The following is a 14,718-nucleotide window of genomic DNA, read 5'->3' as shown; positions in this document are numbered from 1 at the left end:
TCACTAGACTAGAGACGATGTTCTGGATTTAAACTCACATCTGTTGATAGACGTCAGATTGAAGGAACAAGGACAGAGGACACTGATTAATGGTCGTCTGTGTGTGTGTGTGTGTGTGTGTCTGTGTGTGTGTGTCTGTGTGTGTGTCTGTGTGTGTCTGTGTGTGTCTGTGTGTGTCTGTGTGTCTGTGTGTGTCTGTGTGTGTGTGTCTGTGTGTGTCTGTGTGTGTCTGTGTGTCTTTTTGTTTGAACAGTCGTCTGCTGATTAGGATATACGGGGGGGACCTTCTCAGAGAAGACCAGTTAGACATTTTCCTCTGTTTCTGTGCTGGGTGGTGTCTCCCTGTTGCAACTTGGAATAAACCCGGGATTGATTTCTGATCGACTTCATCTCTTCACCATTGAGATTGTTATGGGATACAAAAAAAAACGTTCCCCCCGGGGGCAATAGGGCCATAATGTCAATCCCTGCACTGACCACGATGGAGTGGACAGCTCCTATCCTGGTGCAGGCCAGCATGGTGTACACCAGCTCTGGAATCATCGGGAGGTAGATGGCCACCCTGTCTCCCTTCCTCACTCCTGTAACACACACGCCAGAAGACAAAATGGTGGAGGAGATCGATATACATACAGTGCCTTGCGAAAGTATTCGGCCCCCTTGAACTTTGCGACCTTTTGCCACATTTCAGGCTTCAAACATAAAGATATAAAACTGTATTTTTTTGTGAAGAATCAACAACAAGTGGGACACAATCATGAAGTGGAACGACATTTATTGGATATTTCAAACTTTTTTAACAAATCAAAAACTGAAAAATTGGGCGTGCAAAATTATTCAGCCCCTTTACTTTCAGTGCAGCAAACTCTCTCCATGTGGCAAAAGGTCGCAAAGTTCAAGGGGGCCGAATACTTTCGCAAGGCACTGTACATGGTATTTAGCTCTATATGATAATGTTAAGTTAAAGGGTGATGTTGTGCTGGTTTTGACGGGGAAACTGAGTATTTAAAACATTTCTAAAGAAAAGCGGCACCATTTATGAATGTTCTTCACAAGGGCAGTACATTGGGAAAAGTGGTAAGCTAGCCTATTTCGTTTGTATGCCACACTAAGGTGTACCACCTTACCCATCTGCTTCAGAGTGTTGGAACACCTGCACACCTGTCCAAGCAGCTGACTGTAAGTGATGGCCTCGTGGTGATCAGGTGAGTTCCCCTCCCTAGAGAACAGACATTTAAAAAACAGCAAGCCTTTATCTGAATCAATACAATATAAAAACATCAAGCCTTTGATTATCCGAGTCAACAATTCAGGTCATGTTGTCATTCATCACAGTCAGTTAGAAGACACACCTGAAGAGGACACCTATTCCCTTATTGTGTCATTTTGTTTGAAACTTTCCAATGACTTCTCCTCGGTCATCAGGTTGCGTAAAACACAACTTCTGTCATTTCAATCCTAAAATGTAGCAATGCATCCTGTTGTTTGCTCAGACAGGATGTTCTCCTTTAGCAGCTTGTTCAGTCTATATTCGGGTTTGAATGCCTGTCCGATGTCGGTCTGTCTGCTTGTTTAGTTATGTGGCACACTGTTGCACAAGTCTGTCTCAACTCCCAAGCCCCCAGGACCCAGTTACCATGGCAGTCTGCCTGGGTAAAGCTTGGATCTGACCTCACCTGTTGTACTGTAGATAGCTGACATTAACATCATCAGCTATGTGCACGACGAAGAGACGTGGCTGACTGTGTTACCTAGTACGGCATTAATAACTGTTAAAGATACCCAGATAATACAACGATCAAGAGCAGACCAATGACTGAAGCTGGCCAGGAAGACTAGGCCTCAGTCTGACTGAAGAGACAAAAATGACCATCTCAAGCATTCAGCTAACCTTACAACTACAGCTAACCGTACAGCTACAGCTAACCGTACAGCTACAGCTAACCGTACAGCTAACCGTACAGCTACAGCTAACCGTACAGCTACAGCTAACCGTACAGCTAACCGTACAGCTACAGCTAACCGTACAGCTACAGCTAACCGTACAGCTACAGCTAACCGTACAGCTACAGCTAACCTTACAGCTACAGCTAACCTTACAGCTAACCTTACAGCTACAGCTAACCTTACAGCTACAGCTAACCTTACAGCTAACCTTACAGCTAACCTTACAGCTACAGCTGTAGACTGTAGCTCCTAAATGACACAATACATTATTTACCATTAATTTCTATTGGGCACAAAAATAATCTGTAACACAACCAAAACAAAAAGCATATTCATCCATCAAGTTTGTAGAGTCACAAACTTGATGTAATCATTGCGTGCTATGGGAATATGGGACCAAATACTGAACATCAAGACTACTTTAATACACATACAAGTGAATTTGTCCCAATACTTTTGGTCCCCTAAAATGGGTGGACTGTGTACAAAATGTGCTGTAATTGCTAAACGATGAAAATAACTTGAAATTAAAGTCTGCACTTTAAAATCCAAAGAGACAAAACAACAAAATTGTCAGTTTTTGTGTAAAAAAATAAAAATAATTTTAAAGAATGTAAAAAAAAAAAAATTAAATTATTATTATTTTTTTTTAAATGGACCATGTATTTAACTAGGCAAGTCAGTTAAAGAATAAATTCTTATTTACAATGACGGCCTACCGGGGCTTGTTCAGGGCAGAACGACAGATTTTAGGTTACAACCTTTAGGTTACTGACCCAACGCTCTAACCGCGAGGCTACCTGCCTCCCCTACGCTCTAACCGCGAGGCTACCTGCCGCCCCTCCGCTCTATTTAACTACCTGGCCCCTCCGCTCTAACCGCTCTACCTGCCGCCCCTCCGCTAAAGGCTAACTACTCTAACCGCGAGGCTACCTGCCGCCCCTCCACTCCACTTTACCTGCCGCCCCTCCACTCCACTCTAACCGAGGCTACCTGCCGCCCCTCCACTCCACTCTAACCGCGAGGCTACCTGCCGCCCTCCACTCCACTCTAACCGCTAGGCTACCTGCCGCCCCTCCGCTCTAACCGCGAGGCTACCTGCCGCCCCTCCACTCCACTCTAACCGCGAGGCTACCTGCCGCCCCTCCACTCCACTCTAACCGCGAGGCTACCTGCCGCCCCTCCACTCCACTCTAACCGCGAGGCTACCTGCCGCCCTCCACTCCACTCCCAACCGCGAGGCTACCTGCCGCCCTCCACTCCACTCTAACCGCGAGGCTACCTGCCGCCCCTCCACTCCACTCTAACCGCCTACCTGCCGCCCCTCCACTCCACTCTAACCGCGAGGCTACCTGCCGCCCCCTCCACTCCACTCTAACCGCGAGGCCCTGCCGCCCCTCCACTCTAACCGCGAGGCTACCTGCCGCCCCTCCACTCCACTCTACTACCTGCCGCCCCTCCACTCCACTCTAACCGCGAGGCTACCTGCCGCCCCTCCACTCCACTCTAACCGCGAGGCTACCTGCCGCCCCTCCACTCCACTCTAACCGCGAGGCTACCTGCCGCCCTCCACTCTAACCGCTAGGCTACCTGCCGCCCCTCCACTCTAACCGCTAGGCTACCTGCCGCCCCTCCACTCTAACCGCTAGGCTACCTGCCGCCCCTCCACTCCACTCTAACCGCTAGGCTACCTGCCGCCCCTCCACTCCACTCTAACCGCGAGGCTACCTGCCGCCCCTCCACTCCACTCTAACCGAGGCTACCTGCCGCCCCTCCACTCCACTCTAACCGCGAGGCTACCTGCCGCCCCCTCCACTCCACTCTAACCGCGAGGCTACCTGCCGCCCCTCCACTCCACTCTAACCGCGAGGCTACCTGCCGCCCCTCCACTCCACTCTAACCGCGAGGCTACCTGCCGCCCCTCCACTCCACTCTAACGCGAGGCTACCTGCCGCCCCTCCACCCACTCTAACCGCGAGGCTACCTGCCGCCCCTCCACTCCACTCTAACCGCGAGGCTACCTGCCGCCCCTCCACTCCACTCTAACCGCGAGGCTACCTGCCGCCCCTCCACTCCACTCTAACCGCGAGGCTACCTGCCGCCCCTCCACTCCACTCTAACCGCGAGGCTACCTGCCGCCCCTCCACTCCACTCTAACCGCGAGGCTACCTGCCGCCCCTCCACTCCACTCTAACCGCGAGGCTACCTGCCGCCCTCCACTCCACTCTAACCGCGAGGCTACCTGGCCCCTCCACCCACTCTAACCGCCTACCTGCCGCCCTCCACTCTAACCGCTAGGCTACCTGCCGCCCCTCCACTCTAACCGCTAGGCTACCTGCCGCCCCTCCACTCTAACCGCTAGGCTACCTGCCGCCCCTCCACTCTAACCGCTAGGCTACCTGCCGCCCCTCCACTCTAACCGCTAGGCTACCTGGCCCCTCCACTCTAACCGCTAGGCTACCTGCCGCCCCTCCACTCCACTCTAACCGCGAGGCTACCTGCCGCCCCTCCACTCCACTCTAACCGCGAGGCTACCTGCCGCCCCTCCACTCCACTCTAACCACTAGGCTACCTGCCGTTAAAACAGCTTATCTTCTGACTCTGATGTCAGGTGTTAGTTACCTGTTGGTCTCAGTATACATTAACCTAAAAACCCCATCTCAGCCCTGGCACTCTGAGAAACAGGCATTACTTGTCTGAGAAGTTAGATTTTCACACATTGACAAAGTACACACACACACACACACACACACGGTGTTGATGTAGATACTGAACGAATAGTAGGTCCGTAGTGTCTAGAGGACTTCCTGTCCCGTACTGGGGCGCTCCAGGTAGACTTGTATGCTACAGACGGTGGCTCAAAATGTAGTCCGCATTCTTATTCACTTCAACTTTTTCTGAACAAGTAGAAACAGTCAAAATTGCAACCTTTGTCTTGTCTTACCAGTAGAATGCCACTCGTTCACCAAGGTTCTTGTCCTTCACGTTCCTGTCCAGGACGTTGTAGCACATGTTAGTTGTGGCTCCCTCCATGCACTTCACATAGATGTTCCCTTTGGTCACATCAAAGTTATACTGCAGAATCTGACCCGTAGGAGGTTTCTTCCAATAGAAATCACTAGCAACCTCTTTCCAGAATACTGCAAGAAAAAGGACATACAGATTTTGTTCAGAGCACACAGACACAGAGACAAAGACAAAGACAGACACAGACACAGAGACAGTACAGTGTATTGCAGATGAGTCTTTAGTTATTCTGCGAGCAACAAGGACGGCTAACAGCCTTCTCAACCTACCATCCGGCTCCTCAATAGACTTCTTGTAAAGTTCCAGATAACAGTTGAAGTCAGGCACATGAGCATCCTTCTGCAAACCCTCCGGAGGATGGTACATCTTGTGTTGAGAGCCAGGGACCACCATCGTTGATAGCTCTATCTACAGTACGTCTGTCTGTCTATCTGACTGGAGAGAAAGAGATTAGAGGTGAGGCCAGGCAGTCACTCCACTGATTTGATTTGTCTATCATCCAAGGCTAGAGGAGGAGAGACTAGAAGTGTAGCCAGGCACAGACAACTACAGAAAGCTTCAGGCATTGGAGCAGTACATTGTGCCTACACTCTGGCCACACCCACAATTGCCAGCTTTGGTGTCCCTTCCACAGCCTGCTTAGTGCCAAGGGAGCCAATCAAAACACTCAACATGGCACTCCCACCTTTTCATTGGCTGAGCGGGCCCTGGTCTGTTGATCACATTATTTTCAGAGATGCATCGGTAGGCTGGGTGAATGCTGGTTGTGACTAGACCAGATCAGCTACAACCGGTAGTGACTTTTTCATAGCAGGTTAGGAGAGAATTTTAGCTAATCCTAACCTTAACCTAATTCCCCTAACCTTAACCTAATTCCCCTAACCTGCCGAATAAATTATCCTAACCTGCCACGTTAATTCTCCTAACTTCCGGTTGTAGGTGTACTTCCTCTATTCAGAACCATGAATGCTAGGCTGAGAGAGAGAGAGACACAGACAGACAGTACAGCCAGCCAGCCATTCAGAGAGACAGTACAGCCAGCCAGCCAGCCAGCCAGCCAGAGAGACAGTACAGCCAGCCAGCCAGCCAGAGAGACATTCAGAGAGACAGTACAGACAGACAGTACAGCCAGACAGTACAGTGTATTCTGTATTCCTGAAGTAACACCCTCCCCCTTAATTAAGCTAAACACTATGCCAGACACAGACAGACACAGACTAATCTGTATTCCTGAAACAACAACAACCTCCTTAATTAACACTATGCCACTTTTGTTTTGGAGCCGATTTCTCTCTGGGCTTTGAACGGGGCATCTGGCTCACGCTGAGTCACTTTTCATTCGGTGGAAAGTCCTTCCACTGGAGTAACCCGGGACAGATCGAATCCCCTCATTGTGAAAACGCTGGGCCAGGGGCGTGTTCATTGTGTCGATTCTGTTGCAAAAAGTTTCTTAAAATCGGAAGCAAACGGAAAGAAACGGTGGAGGGACCAACCTGAATTTGTCCAATAAAAACTCTCGTTTTGCTCGGTTTGCTTCCGTTTGGTTTCTTAAATGGTAAACGGTTTCCGTAATGAATAGGCCCCAGGGGTGTGGTCATTACTGCAAACAACGAAAATGTCTGTTTTTATCTGACCGGTTCAGCAAACAGGGAAAAACCTGAATCTGTCTTTTATTTGGACTATTTTTTTTTTTTTTTTTAACACTTTGTTGGTTACTACATGATTCCATAGTGTTGATGTCTTCACTATTATTCTACAATGTATAAAATAGTACAAATAAAGAATACCCCTGGAATGAGTAGGTGTGTCCAAACTTTTGACTGGTACTGCATATTCACAATTTTTTTTATGTCAATATTTTTTATAATCAATTACATTTTCAATAATTATATATATATAAAACATATGTATCGATATTAAAAACTATAATTTGGGAGGAGAGAGCATGGAGACAGTCTTCACATTTTGTTGCCTTAAAATTAAATTAAAAAAATTATTAAAATTAGATTTTTTCCCTACCGATGTACACAGAATACTGTCTTCTGAAAACCTAACCCAACGATAGAGTATTTTTCAGCTGAACAATTACACTTATTCTCATGCCAAAGACACACCAGAATAGCTTTCCAAGAGGTGTCGAGTCTTCCTGAATGGTCTCGTCGTCTCATTCCTGACTTAAATCTGCTTGAAAATCAGTGACAAGCAATTTACTGAGCTTGAGTAATTTTGACAAAAAAAAATTTATATGTTGCCCTAAGAATCGTGCAAGATTAGTAGAATCTTATTCAAATGATTCACATCTGTAATGGAAAAAGATAAAAGCCAAAAGATGCTTCCATTGGGTATTAACTCTGAGGGGTGAAGACACAATAAATACATTTACATTTCTTGTTTCTTTTTATTAATTTGGAAAAATGTCAAATTTTTCTTTCACTTTGAAGAAAGAGGAGTAAATTGTGTAGATATACATTTTCAGTTTTTCATTTGTTAAAAAAAGTTTGAAATAACCAATAAATGTCGTTCCACTTCATGATTGTGTCCCACTTGTTGTTGATTCTTCACAAAAAAATACAGTTTTATATCTTTATGTTTGAAGCCTGAAATATGGCAAAAGGTCGCAAAGTTCAAGGGGGCCGAATACTTTCGCAAGGCACTGTATCTACTACTCACAGGGATCCTCTCAGGAACTCTCACCCTTGACCCATCCTCCTCTACTTTCTTCACTGCCTCAGCATACGACACCTTCTGCACTACTGTGACTCTAGCCACCTCAACCTGCCTCTTGCACCAGACACTTCCAACCCCCAGCAACATGGGCACTTCTGCAGTTGACACACAACTTTATCCACAGAAACTATACAATCCTCGATCCCACGTCCTCCTGCACTCTTCCCACATCTTGGAATCTCCCTCCAACAAACTGCTGCATCAGGACCATAAACGTGGCACCTGAAACACCGCAGTGGATTCGGCACAAAAGCTCAAACAGGATACCTGCTATAACCCAACATGACCTTGTTGGTAAAGACTGACTCAAAACGACTGACAGTGACTCCTCTGTTTCACCACTGGGTTTGCCTCGCACCAATCGGTGGGCATCACAAAAACACAAGGAGTCAAGGACTTCAATTGCTCCACCTGCACACTATCTCAGAAATCACTCCTTTCAAATTGTGCCCTATTCCTAACCGCAAACCAAGAAAGTTGCGTGACAAGGAGAGCCCGCTCCCGCTGGTCAGAAGAAACACAAACAAATATCACAAGTCCACTACAGGTTACCTAGGTTACCTTCACTGACTCAACTGCAGCCAACCCCCCCCCCCCCCCACACCCCTGAAACCACACATGGATCTGCCAAAAGGCAAAGGTCCACTTTCTCCAAAAACATGAGTTCTACTGGACGAGATTCTTCTTGATCATGTCCACTGATGCCAGGCCCGAGTTCTGAGCTCTTCACCACCCCTTCCACCTCACTTAACTCACCCACTTCCATTTCACCTCCAGAACTCAGTCTATATAGATAGATCACTCTGAGATTCCATTTCACCTCCAGAACTCGGTCTATATAGATAGATCACTCTGAGATTCCATTTCACCTCCAGAACTCGGTCTATATAGATAGATCACTCTGAGATTCCATTTCACCTCCAGAACTCGGTCTATATAGATAGATCACTCTGAGATTCCATTTCACCTCCAGAACTCAAGATAGATCACTCTGAGATTCCATTTCACCTCCAGAACTCGGTCTCTATAGATAGATCACTCTGAGATTCCATTTCACCTCCAGAACTCGGCCTATATAGATAGATCACTCTGAGATTCCATTTCACCTCAGAACTGGTCTATATAGATAGATCACTCTGAGATTCCATTTCACCTCCAGAACTCGGTCTATATAGATAGATCACTCTGAGATTCCATTTCACCTCCAGAACTCGGTCTATATAGACAGATCACTCTGAGATTCCATTCCTCCTCTCCAACCTCTGCTTTCCTCATTCTCTTCTTCCCCCCCCCCCCTCCTCCCTCCATTCCTCCAATCCAACCTCTGCTTTCCTCATTCTCTTCTTCCCCTCCATTCCTCCAATCCAACCTCTGCTTTCCTCATTCTCTTCTTCCCCCCCATTCCTCCAATCCAACCTCTGCTTTCCTCATTCTCTTCTTCCCCCCTCCTCCCTCCAATCCAACCTCTGCTTTCCTCATTCTCTTCTTCCCCCCATTCCTCCAATCCAACCTCTGCTTTCCTCATTCTCTTCTTCCCCCCCCCATTCCTCCAATCCAACCTCTGCTTTCCTCATTCTCTTCTTCCCCCCCTCCCTCCCTCCATTCCTCCAATCCAACCTCTGCTTTCCTCATTCTCTTCTTCCCCCCCATTCCTCCAATCCAACCTCTGCTTTCCTCATTCTCTTCTTCCCCCCCCTCCTCCCTCCATTCCTCCAATCCAACCTCTGCTTTCCTCATTCTCTTCTTCCCCCCCTCTCCATTCCTCCAATCCAACCTCTGCTTTCCTCATTCTCTTCTTCCCCCCCTCCTCCCTCCAATCCAACCTCTGCTTTCCTCATTCTCTTCCCCTCCCTCCATTCCTCCAATCCAACCTCTGCTTTCCTCATTCTCTTCTTCCCCCCTCCTCCCTCCATTCCTCCAATCCAACCTCTGCTTTCCTCATTCTCTTCTCCCCCCCCCATTCCTCCAATCCAACCTCTGCTTTCCTCATTCTCTTCTTCCCCCCCTCCATTCCTCCAATCCAACCTCTGCTTTCCTCATTCTCTTCTTCCCCCCCCTCCTCCCTCCATTCCTCCAATCCAACCTCTGCTTTCCTCATTCTCTTCTTCCCCCCCTCCTCCCTCCATTCCTCCAATCCAACCTCTGCTTTCCTCATTCTCTTCTTCCCCCCCTCCATTCCTCCAATCCAACCTCTGCTTTCCTCATTCTCTTCTTCCCCCCCATTCCTCCAATCCAACCTCTGCTTTCCTCATTCTCTTCTTCCCCCTCCTCCCTCCTCCATTCCTCCAATCCAACCTCTGCTTTCCTCATTCTCTTCTTCCCCCCCTCCTCCCTCCATTCCTCCAATCCAACCTCTGCTTTCCTCATTCTCTTCTTCCCCCCCTCCTCCCTCCATTCCTCCAATCCAACCTCTGCTTTCCTCATTCTCTTCTTCCCCCCCTCCATTCCTCCAATCCAACCTCTGCTTTCCTCATTCTCTTCTTCCCCCCATTCCTCCAATCCAACCTCTGCTTTCCTCATTCTCTTCTTCCCCCTCCTCCCTCCATTCCTCCAATCCAACCTCTGCTTTCCTCATTCTCTTCTCCCCCCCTCCTCCCTCCATTCCTCCAATCCAACCTCTGCTTTCCTCATTCTCTTCTTCCCCCCCCCATTCCTCCAATCCAACCTCTGCTTTCCTCATTCTCTTCTTCCCCCCCTCCTCCCTCCATTCCTCCAATCCAACCTCTGCTTTCATTCTCTTCTTCCCCCCTCTCCATTCCTCCAATCCAACCTCTGCTTTCCTCATTCTCTTCTTCCCCCCCTCCTCCCTCCATTCCTCCAATCCAACCTCTGCTTTCCTCATTCTCTTCTTCCCCCCTCCCTCCATTCCTCCAATCCAACCTCTGCTTTCCTCATTCTCTTCTTCCCCCCCTCCTCCTCCATTCCTCCAATCCAACCTCTGCTTTCCTCATTCTCTTCTCCCCCCATTCCTCCAATCCAACCTCTGCTTTCCTCATTCTCTTCTTCCCCCTCCATTCCTCCAATCCAACCTCTGCTTTCCTCATTCTCTTCTTTCCCCCTCCTCCCTCCATTCCTCCAATCCAACCTCTGCTTTCCTCATTCTCTTCTTCCCCCCTCCTCCCTCCATTCCTCCAATCCAACCTCTGCTTTCCTCATTCTCTTCTTCCCCCCCTCCTCCCTCCATTCCTCCAATCCAACCTCTGCTTTCCTCATTCTCTTCTTCCCCCCCTCCTCCCTCCATTCCTCCAATCCAACCTCTGCTTTCCTCATTCTCTTCTTCCCCCCCCCATTCCTCCAATCCAACCTCTGCTTTCCTCATTCTCTTCTTCCCCCTCCTCCTCCTCCATTCCAACCTCTGCTTTCCTCATTCTCTTCTCCCCCCCCCTCCTCCCTCCATTCCTCCAATCCAACCAACTTAAAAAAAAAAAATGTATCTTTCGTCTCTGCGTTTCATAACATGCCATCAATTCACAGGAGGCCAAACGCATCTCACCAGAGAAAGCATCCGAGCCAAACAGTGCCCCTCTGTCTCTGTAGGCCAGCTATCTGATGCTGTCTGGTCCAAAAGAGTATGACATTGTTGCCGTCGTAGCACTGAATGCAAGGGAAGCCAGCGAGCATTTGGCCTCCTTGATAAAACAATAAAAAAAGAGAGTATAAAATAATAACCAATCAGCATGGAGTTCAATTGTGATTGGTCCTGGCGCACCAAAAAAAAAAAAAGTGTCAACGGAAGCCAGTTTGGATTTGGCTTCACTCCGATCAAATTATTTTGAAAGCATACGTCATTGACGGAAACAACTTGAATTGTTGCATCTCGTTGTGTTGTTGTCCTCTGGTGGCTAAAATTGTCCCTTACCTATATTAGCCATGGATGGAGATAGGGATTTGGACTTGTGGTTTTACTTAACTTTCCATACTGGCCAATGATTATAACGGCAATTCTGATCCAACCATTAATTCATACATTGTTCCCCTGGTTTGAGAGGATGGAAGTTCAATATGTAGAAGGCTAAAAATAACTAGCGAACAAGAATTTTAGCCAGGTAGCCTACGACAACATAGTGTGTACTTTATGACAAAGCGATAGACCGTTGTGTTCACATGAAAGAGAGGAGGGCATTGGTGTTTCTCTACAAGTAGGGCGAGTCAACGTGAAAGAGAGGAGGGCATTGGTGTTTCTCTACAAGTAGGGCGAGTCAACGTGAAAGAGAGGAGGAGGGCATTGGTGTTTCTCTACAAGTAGGGCGAGTCAACGTGAAAGAGAGGAGGGCATTGGTGTTTCTCTACAAGTAGGGCGAGTCAACGTGAAAGAGAGGAGGAGGGCATTGGTGTTTCTCTACAAGTAGGGCGAGTCAACGTGAAAGAGAGGAGGAGGGCATTGGTGTTTCTCTACAAGTAGGGCGGGTCAACGTGAAAGAGAGGAGGAGGGCATTGGTGTTTCTCTACAAGTAGGGCGAGTCAACGTGAAAGAGAGGAGGGCATTGGTGTTTCTCTACAAGTAGGGCGGGTCAACGTGAAAGAGAGGAGGAGGGCATTGGTGTTTCTCTACAAGTAGGGCGAGTCAACGTGAAAGAGAGGAGGAGGGCATTGGTGTTTCTCTACAAGTAGGGCGAGTCAACGTGAAAGAGAGGAGGGCATTGGTGTTTCTCTACAAGTAGGGCGAGTCAACGTGAAAGAGAGGAGGAGGGCATTGGTGTTTCTCTACAAGTAGGGCGAGTCAACGTGAAAGAGAGGAGGAGGGCATTGGTGTTTCTCTACAAGTAGGGCGGGTCAACGTGAAAGAGAGGAGGAGGGCATTGGTGTTTCTCTACAAGTAGGGCGGGTCAACGTGAAAGAGAGGAGGAGGGCATTGGTGTTTCTCTACAAGTAGGGCGAGTCAACGTGAAAGAGAGGAGGAGGGCATTGGTGTTTCTCTACAAGTAGGGCGAGTCAACGTGAAAGAGAGGAGGAGGGCATTGGTGTTTCTCTACAAGTAGGGCGAGTCAACGTGAAAGAGAGGAGGGCATTGGTGTTTCTCTACAAGTAGGGCGAGTCAACGTGAAAGAGAGGAGGGCATTGGTGTCTCTCTACAAGTAGGGCGAGTCAACGTGAAAGAGAGGAGGAGGGCATTGGTGTCTCTACAAGTAGGGCGAGTCAACGTGAAAGAGAGGAGGGCATTGGTGTTTCTCTACAAGTAGGGCGAGTCAACGTGAAAGAGAGGAGGAGGGCATTGGTGTTTCTCTACAAGTAGGGCGAGTCAACGTGAAAGAGAGGAGGAGGGCATTGGTGTTTCTCTACAAGTAGGGCGAGTCAACGTGAAAGAGAGGAGGGCATTGGTGTTTCTCTACAAGTAGGGCGAGTCAACGTGAAAGAGAGGAGGAGGGCATTGGTGTTTCTCTACAAGTAGGGCGAGTCAACGTGAAAGAGAGGAGGAGGGCATTGGTGTTTCTCTACAAGTAGGGCGAGTCAACGTGAAAGAGAGGGCATTGGTGTTCCTCTACAAGTAGGGCGAGTCAACGTGAAAGAGAGGAGGGCATTGGTGTCTCTCTACAAGTTGGGCAAGTCAACATGCTTTTCTACTTGCACGGACACACACACACACTCCACCTTGCTGGCCCCGACTTCTAGTCCTCATCTCACTTTTTTGATCCAGCTCCACCTTGCTGGCCACGACTTACATTACATTTTTACATTGAAGTCATTTAGCAGACGCTCTTCTATTCCTCATCTCACTTTGCCGATCCAGCTCCACCTTGCTGGCCCCGACTTCTATTCCTCATCTCACTAATGTTATAATAAGATAATTCAATTCAAATCAGAAAAATGTGTAATTTTGGTATAGTAATTTGGAATTTGTTTGTTTTTATAAAGTATTTGGCAACAAGAAAATAAAAAAATCACAATCATTTCAATGGTCTTGTTATCATTGCAACATCAGTAACATCATGTTATATCCTTCATGTCAAATACATGGGTAGTGTTGATTTTGGTAAATATGTTTGCAAGGTTTTCCCAAAATTCTGACACACATTTACATTCAAAGGTACAAGTGAGAGATTCTCACCTACTTTTTTTTTTTTCAGAGAAAGCGCAGATATCATCAACAGCCACAAATTTGGATAACATAGAATTACATGGATGTATCTTATGTAAACATTTTAAAGTGCACTTTCTTAACTTTGTTTGGTATACAATATTTGTAAAGGCCTCAACCATATTTTTCTCCAGACAATGTCAGGAATAAGCATGTTCCAGAAAAATGTTCCTCTCGGTGTAAATTGGTTTTGTGAATGAAGAATTTGTGCTATATATTTATTACAACAAGCTTCCTCAAGTAAGCCCACGCCTTCCAATCTGAGTTCTGGATGAGTGAAATACTTACACACTCGTCTCTAACATGTAGGCTCAGCATTCCCAAACAGTCCCATTATCAGTCAGAATGTTGAACAAACTTAACTTCAACTTACTTGACCTGTTGTCCTGATAATTTTATCCCTATGTCGGAGGTAATCTGATACACAATATCCACAGGAAATGCTATCAATCCGACCTTCAGTATGCTGGTCTGTTCATCGGTTTTTATTTCCGTTTTTTTATTTTCAATACTGATGCAATTCGCATGTGACAAACACTTGCACAATATGGCTGAGACTAATCTAACCACAGACCGAAAGGCAAACAATTCCTGCTGATTGCGAGGAAACGTGCTTTGGTTACATTCGGCAATTGTTTACATATTGTGCATCACATCAGGAGATTGAAAATACAATCAACAGAACCTACCTGCGAGCGCAGAAAGGTAGGCAAACAACACTTTCATGTGGACACCCTATCTCCTTATCTCCACCTCCTGTCATCAGAAGGACCTACAGCACGTACACCCTGTACATATCATTGTATTCCACATTCTGGCTTGTAGAGACAATTGCGTCTTTTTGTAGGGCGACTTCGGGTCAGAATGAAAATACACGGAGCGAAACGGGGAGGGGCCTAACTTCATTTGTCCAATAGAAACTCTTGTTTTAACGTTCCACC

The 14,718-nt window shown here is 47.3% G+C and overlaps 1 protein-coding gene across 1 annotated transcript in view; it reads right to left on the bottom strand.

The window, feature by feature from the left end:
- Positions 1 to 14,648, bottom strand: part of LOC135571035 (acetyl-coenzyme A synthetase, cytoplasmic-like) — a 28,773-nt gene extending 14,125 nt beyond the window's left edge. The window contains exons 1-5 of the mRNA XM_065016848.1: positions 14,467 to 14,648; positions 5,244 to 5,409; positions 4,892 to 5,087; positions 1,128 to 1,219; positions 478 to 581 (exon numbers count right to left, since the gene is read on the bottom strand). Of these exons, the coding sequence (XP_064872920.1) occupies positions 478 to 581; positions 1,128 to 1,219; positions 4,892 to 5,087; positions 5,244 to 5,367 (516 nt within the window). The 5' untranslated portion in view covers positions 5,368 to 5,409; positions 14,467 to 14,648. The remainder of the gene's footprint in view (positions 1 to 477; positions 582 to 1,127; positions 1,220 to 4,891; positions 5,088 to 5,243; positions 5,410 to 14,466) is intronic.
- Positions 14,649 to 14,718: the final 70 nt, after the last annotated feature.

This window comes from Oncorhynchus nerka, unplaced genomic scaffold, assembly GCF_034236695.1.
Source record: "Oncorhynchus nerka isolate Pitt River unplaced genomic scaffold, Oner_Uvic_2.0 unplaced_scaffold_835, whole genome shotgun sequence".
In the NCBI taxonomy this organism is placed as follows: Eukaryota; Metazoa; Chordata; class Actinopteri; order Salmoniformes; family Salmonidae; genus Oncorhynchus; species Oncorhynchus nerka.
The sequence above is the reverse complement of the archived record's forward strand: the minus strand, read 5'-3'. Positions and strand labels throughout refer to the sequence as shown.